This window comes from Trichomycterus rosablanca, chromosome 6, assembly GCF_030014385.1.
Source record: "Trichomycterus rosablanca isolate fTriRos1 chromosome 6, fTriRos1.hap1, whole genome shotgun sequence".
NCBI lineage: Eukaryota > Metazoa > Chordata > Actinopteri > Siluriformes > Trichomycteridae > Trichomycterus > Trichomycterus rosablanca.
In genome coordinates this window covers 24,159,455-24,175,547 of record NC_085993.1, presented here as the reverse complement: position 1 = coordinate 24,175,547, position 16,093 = coordinate 24,159,455, and the positions used below count along the sequence as shown (strand labels likewise).

The 16,093-nt window shown below is 38.7% G+C and overlaps 1 protein-coding gene across 1 annotated transcript in view; it reads left to right on the top strand.

Annotated features, from left to right (window-relative positions):
• Positions 1–16,093, top strand: part of chd6 (chromodomain helicase DNA binding protein 6) — a 117,769-nt gene that overhangs the window by 13,462 nt on the left and 88,214 nt on the right. Inside the window, exon 3 of the mRNA XM_062997563.1 lies at positions 11,434–11,489. Within this exon, the coding sequence (XP_062853633.1) occupies positions 11,463–11,489 (27 nt within the window). The 5' untranslated portion in view covers positions 11,434–11,462. The remainder of the gene's footprint in view (positions 1–11,433; positions 11,490–16,093) is intronic.

Sequence of the window (16,093 nt, the reverse complement as noted above, 5' to 3'; positions counted from 1 at the left end):
GCTTCTGGACATGGTTAACATAAGGCCCTTTTTTGCACAGTAAAGTTTTAAGTGGCATTTGTGAATGTAACTTTGTATTGTAGTGCTTGACAAAGGTTTGCCAAAGTAATCCCCTGCCTTTGTGGTTATATCAGCTATTAAAGAATGACAGTTCTTGATGCAGTGTCGTCTAAGGGATCCCAGAATGCTGTTGTTGAGCTTATACCTGCGCCCTTGCCCTTTATGCATTGAGATTTCTCAAGAATTCTCAGATCGTTTAATGATATTATGCACTTTAGAGGGGGGAATATACACATTCCTTCCAATATTTCTTTGATGAACATGGATTGGAGTTTAATAACATTTCAGTACTTTCTCATGCATTTGTTAACAAACTGGAGATAGTCAGCCCATCTTTGTTCATCAAAGACTTTCGTGGATACTGCTTTTGTTCCAAATTATGATTATACATGATTATACATGGCATTAGGTTTGGGCGGTATGACGGTATTACCGTATACCGCGGTATTTAAAAATGGTGACGGTATTAAAAAATGGTGACGTATTTTTTAAATGTGAAGCGCCAAATTTCTGCTTCAGGTTTACCTTGAAAACTGAGACTTTAGGACATGCGCACATCCACAGTGAGGGAGGGGTGGGAGGGGTAGGCGGTTGGAGCTCGCTGATTGGCTGTGGGGTGCTCACTGGTGATAACACAGAGAGACGAGTGAAGAGCCACACTGGCTAGCATTAGCTGTGAGCTAACAAGCAGAAACTGAAAAAGGACTCGTCTTTTAATTTTTCAAAATCAACATTTTTTATCAGTTCAACCGGAAATGAACACAAGCGCATGCATGCGCGGACATGTACTTATTTACTAAATATATCTTCAGTGTAAATCGAGCACAAGTGTTGAGAAAAAGGAGCAAACAGTAATAATAACGTTACGCCCAATCCGCTGTTCTGACTCTTGTCTGCCATAGATTTTCCTGCCTATGTAAGAACTATTTTTTCCTAAATAAAAGCGCTATATTAAGAAAAAAGAACGTCTCACCTGTCGTGTAATGTGAATTATAAAATATATTGTCTGGCCCTTTAAGAAAGTTAAGCGTAGGGAGCGAGTGTGTAGGGAAGAGATCGGATTTGTACCGTTTCCGTGCTCGTGTTTTGCACTGAGCTTGTGTGACATGTAAAGTAGCGTTCTCGTTAACCACTCAAATGTTTGGACTTTGAATTATTTTAACATTATTTTACATCACCATCATCGCAACATGAACATTTACATTCATATTTTTTGTTACGATACAGAACTTAATTCTGGATTACAGGCATAACTAATCGTACACGTTCATATACTTTTAAGAAATATCTGTAACTATAAACTAAGCAGTTAACTTTTGAAATATATTGAAGTGTGTAGCCTGCTGTTATTCTGTTTTGTGTGGGCAGAGAGAGATTACAATGCCAAAATCTTATGTGTTAATGTTTGTGTTAAAGCACAAACATTGCCCCCCCCCCCCCCCCCCCCGTATACCGCGGTATTTCCTGAAGACGGTATGACGGTATGAAAATCGGCAATATCGCCCAACCCTACATGGCATGCAAAAGTTTGGGCACCCCTGGTCAAAATTACTGTTACTGTGAACAGTTAAACAAGTTGAAGATAAAATGATCTTCAAAAAGCATAAAGTTAAAGATGAAACACACTTTTAAACTAAACAGTTTAAGCAATATCAGTGTATTATTTTGGTTTTGTTACATTTTAGAGTGAAAAAAGGAAAGGAGTACTTTGCAAAAGTATGGGAACCCTAGGAGATTTGAGTACTCAGATAATTTTCACCGAGGTCTCAGACCTTAATTAGCCTGTTAGGGTTATGGCTTGTTCACAATCATTGTTAGGAAAGGCCAGGTGATGCAAATTTCAAAGCTTTATAAATACCCAGACTCCTCTAACCTTTTCCCAAAAACAGCAGCCACGGGTTCTTCTAAGCAGCTGCCTAGCACTTTGAAAATAAAAATGGACACCTGCACAAATATGGCCTTCATGGAAGAGTCATCAGAAGAAAACCTCTCCTGTGTCCTCACCACAAAATTCAGCATCAGAAGTTTGCAAAAGAACATTTAAACATGGCTGATGCATTTTGGAAACAAGTCCTGTGGAACGATGAGCGGGAAATAGAAGTCTTCGGCCACAATGAGCAAAGGTATGTTTGAAGAAAAAAGGGCCCAGAATTTCATGAAAAGAACACCTCTCCAACCATTAAGCATGGAGGTGGATCAGTCATGCTTTGGGGTTGTGTTGCAGCCAGTGGCACAGGGAACATTTCACGGGTAGAGGGTAGAATGGATTCAATGAAATTTCAGCAAATTCTGGAAGCAAACAACACCATCTGTAAAAAAGCTGAATTTAAAAAGAGGATGGCTTCTACAAACGGATAATGATCCTAAACACACCTCAAAATCCACAATAGACTACCTCAAAAGGCACAAGCTGAAGGTTTTACCATGGCCCTCACAGTCCTCTGAACATCATTGAAAATCTGTGGATAGACCTCAAAAGAGCAGCGCATGCAAGACGGGCCACGAATATCACAGAACTGGAAGAGTTTTACAAGGAAGAATGGATGAAAATCCCTCAAACAAGAACTGAAAGCTTCTTGGCTGGCTACAAAAAGCGTTTACAAGCTGTGATACTTGCCAAAGGGGGTGCTACTAGGTATTAACCATTCAGGGTGCCCAAATTTTGCTTGCAAATTTTTTGTTATTTTGAAAATGTAAAAGATGAAAATAAAAAAAATGTTTTTGCTTAAAATACAAAGGGAATGTGTCATTAACTTTATCATTTCATCTTCAATTTGCTTAACTGTTTACAGTAACTAATTTGACCAGGGGTGCCCAAACTTTTGCATGCCACTGTAATCACCTGTTGATATCACCTGTTTGAAATCACATTACTGTTTAGTTTGTTTTACCTCATTAATATAACTAAGTTGCTCCTGCCCTGACTTTTTTGGAATGTTCTGTAGGCATGAAATACAGGCATGGGTTTATGTTAACAAATGAAACAGAGTTGATCTGGCAAAACATGAAATATTTAGGGTTCAAACTGTCTGCAATGAAATAAAGTCAAAATAAATGTAAGAAACAGTCATTTTTAAATTGCATTTTCCATACAGTCCCAACTTTTTCTCATTTGTGGTTGTAGTTCCCTTGACCAGTGTCAATGTGCACTTATGTCATTATTCAACCCCCAGCCTCAGCATTTGGTGGAACATCATTTGCCTGAATAACATCTGTTTGTCTGACTTTGGAAAGCTTCTGATACTTTTGTGTCTTTTGTGCAAATATCTCACTGATGTTTGATAGCTTTAGTGCAACAGTATTTTCTATGGGATTTAAATTTGGAGACTGAGAAGGCCTCTCCAGAATATTCCAGGACTGATATCTTAACCAAGTTTTGGTTGACTTGTCTTGCTGGAAAGTGCAGTTATCACCAAAGTTTAAGAAGTCATAATTTTCCTTCTCAAAATGCCAGTCACACGGTCAAGATTGCCATTTCCTGCAGGAGAAAAACACCCCCACATTATTACAGGCCCAACTCCATGCCTGATTGTGGGGGTAGCGTTCTTCTGGCTATAGGCCTTACCTTTCCAGACAAATTGCTTGTTCATATGGCCAAACAGTTCCAGTTTTATTTGTCACTGCATAGAACTATTCTTTAGGACTCTGAGGCAGCAGGGTGACTCGATGCGTAGCACTGTCACCTCACATCAGAAAGAGCCTGGGTTTGATTCCCAGGTGAAGCGGTCCGGGTCCTTTTCCGCATGTCTGCGTAGGTTTTCTCCGGGAGCTCCGGTTTCCTTCCACAGTCCAAGTGAGGTGAATTGGAGATACAGAATTGTCCATGATTGTGTTTGACATTAAAGACTTGAACTAATGAATCTTGTGTAATGAGTAACTACCTGTTCTGTCATGTTTTACACCAAAATGTGACGTTAAAATCCTAATAAACAAATTATAGTCCTAGAACTCCGCAGCAAATTTCTACTGATATCTACCCTTCTTGTGCTTTTTGGTCAGGAGTGACGTGTCGTAAAGCCAGGACATGGTTGTTAGTGAATCTTCTGATGGTTACCACTGACACATTTGGCCCAGCATTTGTCAGGTCATCCTGTAAGTTGTTTGCAGTAACACAAAGGTTTTTCGTTGTTGGCATGATTGATGATTGATTATATTATGTAGGGGTTGAATAATTGTGACATAGCAGAAAAATATTCTTCTGCTCAAATACTACGTCTTTCATTTTCTTTTTTCAATTGCTTTATTATTCCACTGATAAAGACCTCGTTTAACACAACCTAGCTCTGCATAAAATTCTAGGGTTAGAAATTCTTATTTTCTTTAGGGGGTTGAATTCTTTCATTTTCAGATGAGATTAAAAGCTTAACTGCACTTAAATGGATCGTGCTTTTATATTTAAGGATAGTCTACACTAAACTCTGTACAACATTTGGGCAATCATCATTTTCCATCTATATTAGATTTCCTTGTGAAATAAGCAGTCATAGGGTGTGTTTGAAAACCTTGCTGTCTTAATGTCTACATAGGCAGCTGTCTAAGTAGAGAGGATTCTAATAAGTCATTGACTTATAAGGCAGGTTTATTCTAACGCACTACTTGGACAGCGATTCCATCAGTTTTTGCTGGCTAAGCTAACACCGTTAGCCGCATGCCATTCAAACCAATGGGATAAGGTGGCATAACACGCTAGCATGTCAACTAACATCTCCGTCCGTGTACCGAAAACGGTTAAATTCGCTGACAAGCCCAAATTTGCAAATAAGCGACACAAGTTTATACAAATTAAAAATAAATAATCATTTATTTACGTTTGAAAATAATTCTCCGCACCATCCATCATTTTTTTTTTTTTTCTGTGAGAAAAGTTGTGCTGCAATGGATGCTGGGATTGCCTTCACCGCTAATGCCTAGTTCACACTACACGATTTTTGCCCTGATTTTCGCTTGGCGACTGGTCGGCGCTAGATTTGCCGGCTCGGGAGCAACTCAGCGTTTGCTCGGCGATCAAAACTCGGCTCGCAGTCGCTAAGTGTGAACTATCCAACAACTCGACCCGACCGGCTTGCCGACCGCTTGGCGACCGGATCGAGTTTTCTAGCACATCAGATATCTGATCTCAGATGTGTGACTGGGAATGAGTGACATGTCGAACAGCCAATAAGAACACAGGATACGGTGTGAGGGGAAACGCAGGAGAGGAGTGTAAACCGGTGGGACGGGGATAATATAGTTTATATCAGAATACACCGGCACACACACACGTTTTACAGTATTTCTGATTTGATCGTCCTCTACAAAACATAATACCCACACTGCATTGCAAATGTATTAATTAACCTACAACTTACTATAGAACAATCCATACTGTTCGTGTTGCCAAATCCACTCAGATTCATTTATTTTTCCTCCTTGATTTCACGCTGCACATCAGCGCACAAACACTTTGATCACTCGCTACTTGTTGACGTGCATTTTTGGACATGGTATCATTAATCCCCTCGTCACTTCTCACGTGTGTTTAAAAAAAAATAAAATAATAAAATACACACCGACTGAAAGACTCCTGATTACAAGAGATTCAGTCGTGTAGTGTGAACTGTACAGCGACCTGACGACTTGGAAAGTCGTATAGTGTGAACTTGGCATAAGGCAGCTTCGGATGCTACCTCGTTCTTGAGTTAAAATAACGTTGATATTTTAAGATGCCTTACTAGTGAGGATATTAAGACGTCTAGGATTGCGAACAGCCTACTTCTCGGGAGTGCTTGTGTTGGATGACGTAAAATGCTGTCTATGTAGAGAGCTCCCTAGGTTTTTCGAACACACCCATAGTCTTTTGGACAGCATTCTGTTTATTAGTGTTATAGATCAGGTTAACCAGACTGTATATGTGTTTACATTTTTATTTACCTTTTCAGCATTCATCAGACGCTTTTATCCAAAGCGACTACAGTACTGTGACAGTATCCAGTCTAAGCAATTGAGGGTTAAGGGTCTTGCTTTAGGGCCCAACAGTGGCAACCTGGCAGTGGTGAGGCTTGAACCGGCAACTTTCTAATTACCGGACCAGTACCTTAACCACTAGGCTACAACTGCCCTTTGTGTTAGTTTTCTGTCATCCGTTAGCCTCTGTTAGTTTTCTGTCATCCGTTAGCCTCCAGGTACATTAGATTCTTTATTGACACTACGCTTTAAAACTTTCAGGTAACAACTGCGTTTTACATGTGCAATTCCATTTCTGAACTTCAAACAGCTTATATTGCTTTTCACTTTAACCAACACAATTTCAGGATTTTGTTTCAGAGCAATTAAGTGCATTGTGTGTCAGAACTCCTCCACAGCACCAGGTGCTGCTGTGCTGACAGATTACTAATGTAGCTGTGTGCCAAGCACGCCACTCTGTGTGTTAGGTCATTAAGCTGCACTGCAAAAATTAGCAGATCAGTGTTTACTTCCCCTGTGCATGTACACGGAGTCAACATGACATTGAGACCTGAACAACACGTGCTCATGTTCGAATTGTGCACTTATTGGTAGTGCACTAATACAAAGTCGCTGTAAATTGAAATCAATGGTAGAAAGATGGGACTGGATCACAGCCATGCAGTTATGCGGGCTGTGCATTTATCTGACATGTGGGGTGCACTGTATACACATCCAGACTTGACTTTAACCAGTGCTGGTTTTACAAAATCTTACTATCAACATCAAGCGGACACCTTAAACAAATACAGCATTTTACATTAAGAACATTACATTAATAGTCAGATATTATAGTCATATTGTGATGGTCCAGGTCCTGACACAAGAAAGCACCCCCACACCAAGTGCCATTGTTGAGGAAATAAGGAATTCTACGTGCTATCAAAAAAAACCAAAAACGAATGAATCTAATATCATCAGCTAAAGGTGAGAGAAAATTGGGCTATATAGCAGAATTATGTACAAATGCAAGTGTACATCTATATGGCTCTAATTTAACAAATGTTTAGGAGTGGCTAAGTCAAAATCCTGAAGATTTTTGTTAATGATAAACGAATAACACTGTAATTATTATGGCTGGCACCGTTCCGATACTCTGTATCGGCCCGATATTGGCCCAAATCACTGGATCGGATATCGGAAGGAAAAAAATGTGTAATCCGATCTGATACTGTTGCTTAATGTAAATAACACGTAATGTAAATAAGGCCATTGTTTGTGTGTAAAGCAAATAACACACGAAGATACGTTCCAACACAGTGCCGTTTGTTTCCACTCACTCTTGATGACATCATTAACATGTGCCACTGATCTACAACTCATCCGCAACAGCCATTCAGAAATTAAAACACTGATCTATTTAAACTTTCAGCAGTTTAAAAAATAATCTACTACTGCCACGTCTAAAAACACTGTTTAAACAGAATAAGAATCACTTCATAAATGATAAATCGCTCACCTGAGATAAATAACCTATCTTGTCCCGGCTTGGAGATCTCTCACATCCTCAACGAGTAATCCATTAGTGTTATGAAATAAAACTCACTACACCGTTTCCCGTTTTCCTTTTCAAAATCCAGCAGGGTTTTTAATAAGTGCGCTTTGTTTTTTAATAATCTAAAAATGTGACAGAACTTCTAACGGAAAATCTCAACTCTGCGACAATTCTGATTGGTCCATTGCGTAGTAATTATATACAGTTGCAATCAGAATATACAGTATATTGAACCCACCAAAAAAAATAAGATTTCTAAGTCTTATGCAAAGCTAAAATGCTTTAAGTGAATATTTATTTATTATATGATATAGCAAATGAACAAAGACAGTAAATTATGATTTTAGAGTAGATTAAAGATATTTTGTTAATGATATGTCAAAATTATTCAAATATTTATATTGCTGATTTTAAAACATGCTAGTTTAATTAACTGGTTGGGAACTCATTAATGACTCATTTTTTACTTCAGCTGTGATGTATGAACACTTCCCTGAGAAATGTTTAAAGTGTGTTGCAACCAGGGCCAAAAGTGAGTAACTGTCACAAAGGCTAAGAGATCATTTAATTGCACCAAAAGGGCAATGGGTATAAAAAGACTTTTAAGACCTTGAACTAGGACTAACAGCACCACCTATAATTATCCTTTCAAGGAACTCAAACTTTATAACAGTAAGTGTATAACAATAATTAACAATAATTAAAACAAAATAGAAATCTTAATTAGCTATATCCTGTTTAACCTCTTTACATTAAGAAAAGTGCAAAACCACAAAAAGTTCTTTACAGGTTTCTTGAAAGGAACACAATCCTGTGTACTGTTTCCACCAATGAAGTGAGTCTGTATCAGTATCTATGCTGGGGGACATTAAGTAAGCAGTCAGTTCAGCTTTGATTTTGTCCTCTTGTGACTGGGAGGTGGATGGAGGTGGCACGTTCTGCTTCTAACAATATGGCCTACAATTCCCATGCTCCCACAGACTCTCACGCGACTATCCTGTCCTCGGTCAGCCAATCCTGTGCCTCCGGAGTTTTGATTCAGTTCAGCTGTGTTCAGTTCCATGAATCTTATTTAAACTCTTCTGTTTGTGTGTCTCGTTGTGAAGTATTGCCATATTGCTGTGTTTGTGTGCCTTATTTCTGAATCTAGCCGTTACCATGTATGACCCTTGTTGTCTTCCGTTTACTATTTTTGCCTGCACCCTTTGGTTTTCTCTGCCTGTCTGTTTATCCTCTGGTTTTGGACCTTTTTATATCAAACTTTCCTTGATATATATTCCGCGAGCATCTGGTCAGTTTCTGCCTCGTGACATGTTGGTATTTTGATTAAAATATAAAGTATGTAAACTTGTACAATCTCGATTGTCACAGTTCTAACTTCAGGTGAAAACGTTTATTCGAATTAACTGAATTAATCATGAAAATTGCCCAGCACTGCCTTGAACACACCATTGGGAGTTTTGTCCAGAAGTTTCAAAAAAGACATGGCACAGCAGAAAACTTGTCTGGCCATGCAAGAAAGCCCAAAATGTAGTCCATACATATTAGCAATCTGATCAGGATATTATGAAAAAACTTTGTGTTACTGCAAACGACCTGATGGCTTGGACATTTGTGTCAGTGGCAAAGGTGGGATTACTTAACAATCACGGACATCATGGCCGGACTTCATGACGCATACTAATTTTAACCAAGAAGCACAGGAAGGGTCATCTGGAATATGTGGAGGGAATATAGATAGGCCTGAGAGTTCTTGGACACCTGTCTATAGAGTCATAAATTTAAACTGAAACTTTGGCTGTACAGAGCAGTGGTTTGTTTAAGAATACTGTCCCCATGGTCAAGCAAGAAGTTGGGTCAGTGCTGATGTGGGGGTATTTTTCTGCTGCATTTATTCATTGTCTGTTTTGCCACCGCTATATCCTATTCATAATCGCGGTGGGTAAAATTCACTGTGTGAAAGGTAGGACACACCTCGGACAGGTTGCCAGTCCATCACAGGGTAAACACACACACACACACACACACACATCCTGGGGCAATTTTAGTAGCTCCAATTAATCTAATGGCATGTACTGTGGAAGGAAACTGGAGCAGCCCAGAAAAAATCCATGCAGACATGGGCCACTCAGGACTTTTATACTATAAGGCAACAGTGCTACCCTGGCATTTTTGTGTAACTGGCATTATCAATTCACGGAAACAGCAAGACGTTTTTAGGAGGAGTGTTATGCCTTTTTTGTTGAAATTGAACCTTGGAGATAACTTATCAGTAAGACTACTAGCTTGCTTAGACTGTATTCTTTCTATTACACCACACAGACTAACCAAAATTGCTTATATGTATCAATATTTATTATTTCCATGTTTACTGAGACTTCTTTTTGTTTTTTTTATTTTTATTTAATTGTAGTGGGCCTTTTTATTACAACCTAAATTATTAACAGTAACAAATATTCAATAAAATAGGCATAAAGTTGGCATTTACAAGCATGGATGTAGAATGTAAAACATTTCTCAACTGTTTTATGTAGAAAGTGCATGTGCATATCATTATCTGTTTACTGTTTGTGCTTTGGGCAGCACAGTGACTCATAGTGGGTAGCACTATTGCCTCACTTCAAGAAGGTCCTGGGTTCGATTCCCAGGTGGAGCAGTCCCGGTCCTTTCTCTGTGGAGTTTGCATGTTCTCTGTGTCTGTGTGGGTTTCCTCCGGGAGCTTTGGTTGTGTCTCACAGTCTAAATACATGCAAGTGAGGTGAATTGGAGATACCAAATATTTGTATCATGGTATTTTTTAAGATTCTGGCGGTTTCACGGTATATCACGGTATGTTGTTTGTTTGTTTTTCTGTATGACTGGGACATTTTATATGTCTGTGACTGATTTTACTGTCATAAGTACATAGAATATAAAAAGTTGTCATTTCACCATGTACAGTATATAGTGAAGATGTACTATAAGTACTATTGAGTACTATACGTTTTGCTTGGCCCCACAAAATGACACAATATATGATGGAATCAGTATGTGTGAAACAGTTACAGTAAATACAATTTTTATTGTTTATTTAATATTTAAGTATTGTACAATTACCCTTAGCTCTCCCTTTAACAGATAAAACAATGTTTGAAAAGTTTACAACTTTAAATATTTCCGATTCTAGTTCGCTTATAACGTGGGAATAGCGACTAACATGAAGTATTTTCACTCCGTAAGACATACCTGGAATCCACTGTTTTAATTATTGCTCTGAAAGCTTGTTTATCAACTGTCTATAGAGGAATCATGTCCTTGCATAAGTAGATTGTTACTGCGTTCGTAATATCGTTGATTGCAACAGCCGTGGCTCGACAAACTGTGCAGTATATAGTGTTTTAGTCTGTTCTAATCTGCCGACACGCCTCATTTCTTTGGCATGTTCTTTCGGTGCATATTTGCTCTTCCTCTCTACATCTTCCATCTGTTTTTGTTTATTTTTTTTTACTATTTTACTACTACTATATTGATGAAGCCTCTCTCATCTGTTAACACTGTCATGCTAACGCTACCTGGACTTAATCTGCACGGCGCTCCCACTCCATAGTGCTTTTAGCCGCTAACAATACAGTATTATATGATCTGCTGCCTTTTGACGCCTTCAGCTGTTAAAATTAGCTATGTTACGGTATGGCGGTATATGAAAAATCCATACCGTATGAGGAATCAAAGACGATACACTGAATGTCATCAGTGTAACCAAAGTGTTAAACATGACGTTAAAATCCTAATAAACAAACAAACTGTTGTCATTTTTAAAGCGTCTTAGTAATTTATTTGTTAAATATAGTACGTTATATATGTAAATTTTAAATTGTAATAATTACAACTGTTGCATTCAATTTCTTCTTTTACAGATGCAGATGTAAAAAGTTCTAGAAAAAAAATGAAAATTCAAAAGAAGGACAAACAGGTCAGTGTAACAATGACACAGCTGTCTTTTTTGTTACTGTTTCCATTTTTATTCACCTTGTCAGTGCAATGATGATCTACAAATATTTGATTTACACACATTCTCAATTACACATTACAAATATAAACTTGTTGACAGTTTATTATAGTTATTGTCTTTGTTAGATGTTGCTGCTCATTTGTAACAAGTAAAGGTTTGTCTTAAAGTTTTTTAACAGGTACTGTGTCCAAAGTTTAGTACATAACACAGAACTATAGTACACACAGAACCAGTAAGAGGCTTCATTTGACCATTTTACCATCATTAGTAGCTTTTAGCATCCCGTCAAATTTGAGTTTTATATAAACAATTCTGGCGCTTGGGCTGCGCAGTGGTCTATTATTTAGCCCGCCACTGCTGAAATTTGAACCCGGCTCTCAGTGGTGCTAATGATTAGCAGGGCATCTACACAGACATGATGGTATATGTCTGGGGAGGGGGGAGGTGATTTGTTCTGAAAGTTTATAAAGTTGTGTTTTATTTCCCTAAATATGCAGTTAAGTATTGATTATTGAGTACTGAGTTTTAGACTGGGACACTGTTGTTAAGAGGGCGGCACAGTGGCTAAGTGGGTAGCACTGTCGCCTCACAGCAAGAAGGTCCTGGGTTTGATCCCCAGGTGGGGCGGTCCTTTCTGTGTGGAGTTTGCATGTTCTCCCCGTGTCTGCGTGGGTTTCCCCCCACAGTCCAAAGACATGCAAGTGAGGTGAATTGGAGACACTAAATTGTCCAAGACTGTGTTCTATATAACCATGAGAACTGATGAACCTTGTGTAACTACCATTCCTGTCATGAATGTAACCAAAGTGTAAAACATGAGATTAAAATCCTAATAAACAAACAAACAAACTGTTGTTAAGAATTGGCATAAAATCAAAGCAAAGTTCCAATATTTGACTTGACTGAAGACTGAAGTTAACTTAATTAGAAATTGCGGTTTGTATTGTTGGCTTACAATTAAACAGTGTGATTAAAAATGGCCTATGGATTGCCAATTTGAACCTGTTCCAAAGGTGCAACTGTTGTAGAAATGAGAGTGTGTGTACGTGTGTGTGAGGCACAGGTGCATACTAAAGCATTTTTTGGGGAAGCATGAAGCTGGCTTTGACCAAACAGCAGCTGTAACATTTGGAACTGGTAATGAATCATAGGAAATTTGATTGTGTGCATGTGTGTTGTCTGCATGCAAGACTTAATGCCCTGACATGGCACAGCAATGTGCTGGGAGCTCTGTGCACATAAAGCCTTGTTTGAGATATAAGCAATGAGAAAAAATTAAACTGATCAGAAGAAACAAACTGGTTATTTACAATGACTCAAGTAGACTGGTTAACATAACATTAAACATCAACCATAACATTAAAACCACCTCCTTGATTCTACACTCACTGTTCATTTTATCAGCTCCACTTACCATATAGAAGCATTTTGTAGTTCTACAATTACTGACTGTAGTCCATCTGTTTCTCTACATACTGTTTAAGCCTGCTTTTACTTTGTTCTTCAATGGTCAGGACCCCCACAGAGCAGGTATTATTTAGGTGGTGGATCATTCTCAGCACTGCAGTGACACTGACATGGTGGTGGTGTGTTAGTGTGTGTTGTGCTGGTATGAGTGGATCAGACACAGCAGCGCTCCTGGAGTTTTTAAATACTGTGTCCACTCTTTTAGACACTCCTACCTAGTTGGTCCCACTTGTAGATGTAAAGTCAGAGACGATAGCTCATCTGTTGCTGCTGTTTGAGTTGGTCATCTTCTAGACCTTCATCAGTGGTCACAGGACGCTGCCCACGGGGCGCTTTTGGCTGGATATATTTTTGGTTGGTGGACAATTCTCAGTCCAGCAGTGACGGTGAGGTGTTTTAAAACTCCATCAGCATTGCTGTGTCTTATCCACTCATACCAGCACAACACACACTAACACACCACCACCATGTCAGTGTCACTGCAGTGCTGAGAATAATATCTGCTCTGTAGTGGTCCTGTGGGGGTCTTGACCATTGAAGAACAGGATGGAAGGAGCTAACAAAGCATGAAGAGAAACAGATGGACTACAGTCAGTAATTGTAGAACTACAAAGTGCTTCTATATGGTAAGTGGAGCTGATAAAATGGACAGTGAGTGTAGAAACAAGGAGGTGGTTTTAATGTTATGGCTGATCAGTGTATAATGTTATAAGAATTGAGCTGTTCCATAACCATTTCACCGGATTCAAATGTAGCACAGATTTCTAAAGCCTCTACACGTTCACGATAGCCCACTGTGATGAATAGGTTACCGCAGAGACCACATGTTAACGTTCCTGCTTCCCGAAGCTTGGTCGCAAGCCTGTTGCCTTGACGACGGCCCTGATTCAAGCCCATTTTGGAAACGTGGTTCATTGACATTATCCCCATACCTGCCTGCAGATGCCTGTTCAGGATGAATGCGTGTTCTTGTGTGACACACTTTTCTGTGCATCACCTAAATATATCTATACACTACTATATGACCAAAAGTATTTGGACACCTTACCATGGGCTTGTTGGACAGCTCATTAAAAAAAATAAAAAAAAGAGAGTGATCTCAATGTGACTTTCTCAGCTATAACACTGGCCACTTTTCTAATATGGTTTCTCTTAAGACTTAAGTATGTCTGTGTCCATTCAGTCAAAATAATTTGTACGCCTGGGCATTGATGTTGGTCAAGAAAGCCTCGATTGGTGCTCTAGTTTATTCCAAAGCTGTTCAGTGGGGTTGAGGTCAGGGCTTTGTGCAGGCTACTGGTGTTTTTGATTTACTGGTGTTTAGGTTTTCGCACAGGGGCACAGTAATGCTGGAACAGGAAAACGGCCTTCCCTGAACAGCTGTTGCAAAATTCTCTCTTTTTCTCTCTATAAATCCATTCATGCATTTCAGGCCTGACATATTCCAAAAAAGGTGGAGGGGTGGGAGCAATTTAGGGCTGGTGATGTGATTTCTAACAGGTGATGTCAATGGGTAATTGTATCACATTCTACGACTTTTTATAATGTTTAGTTATCATTAGGGAACAAAGGACACTAATTGTAGTTGTAAAAACAGATTTCTTTCCCCACAATTGCTCAAGGTCTGTTGTCTTATATTGTGCTTTATAATGCACTCCATTTTCAATAGCAGGATGACCCTAAAAACAGAACATTTAGATGGCAGCAAATGTTGTATATGAATATACGTACACTGATCAGCCATAACAATAAAACCACCTCCCTGTTTCTACACTCACTGTCCATTTTATCAGCTCCACTTACCATATAGAAGCACTTTGTAGTTCTACAATTACTGACTGTAGTCCTAAGCTGTAATCTATTTCTCTACATACTTTTTTAGCCTGCTTTCACGCTGTTCTTTAATGGTCAGGACCCCCACAGGACCACCACAGAACAGGTATTATTTAGGTGGTGGATCATTCTCAGCACTGCAGTGACACTGACATGGTGGTGGTGTGTTAATGTGTGTTGTGCTGGTATGAGTGGATCAGACACAGCAGCGCTGCTGGAGTTTTTAAATACCATGTCCACTCACTGTCCACTCTATTAGACACTCCTACCTTGTTGGTCCACCTTGTAGATAGGGATGTCCCGATCACGTTTTTTTGTTCCCGATACTGATCCCGATTATTAATTTTGATCCCGATCCAATACCGAGTCTCAAACCGATATTTGTATTTTCTAGATATTGTCTAGATAAGAACTGGATAATACTGTTCACACAGTGCACACTTGAAGTACATTACAGTTATTCAAATTAATCCAATGTATATGTTTAACAACTAAATAGCTCTGCAGTGCTGTAGGGAAAAATGCTGCATCCAAGCTATTGGCTTAATGTTTTGTATTTTTACAAAATTAATCAAAATGATTGAGATAATTACAGTTTTACTTTAAACTTTACATTCGAAGAAAAAAAATGTTTAATGCAGTGATACACTAAAAATGAACAGAAATCTGTGTAGCAGCTTAACTTGAATATAAGAAAAAAAGTTACTTAAAAGCATTACAGTAAAACCTGAATACCAAAATAAAATGGAAAGGCTCTTTTGTTATGAAGGAAAGCCAGTTTTTAAAGTGCTTGTATTGTGACAATGGTTTGATGGACGTTTCTATGCGAAGTGAGTGTGTTTTGACCCTTTGGGGCTTCCATAGTGCATGAAATAGCGTGCTTGACTCTAGCTGTCCGCTATTCGGAACCGTAACAGAAGAAGATAATAAAGTGTTCTGCTCCCGACAATATGTGAAAATACCGTGTATTTATTTCTTTATTACCATCAGTCAGTCAGTCAGAGTCAGAGAGGTTTTATTGTCATTTCAGCTACATACAAGTACATATTGAAACGAAACAGCGTTCCTCTAGGATCACGGTGTAACACGGTACAAAAAGTGCAAGACAATACAAAACAGTGTAAATACAACAATAAATACAAAAAATCCTATAATAAATAACTACAAAAGATATTCCTAATTATCCCTAATCTAAACAAGTAATTAGAAGACAGGACTAAAGACAAGTGTTAGTACATGATGGTGAATAGATGGTACAATGGTTC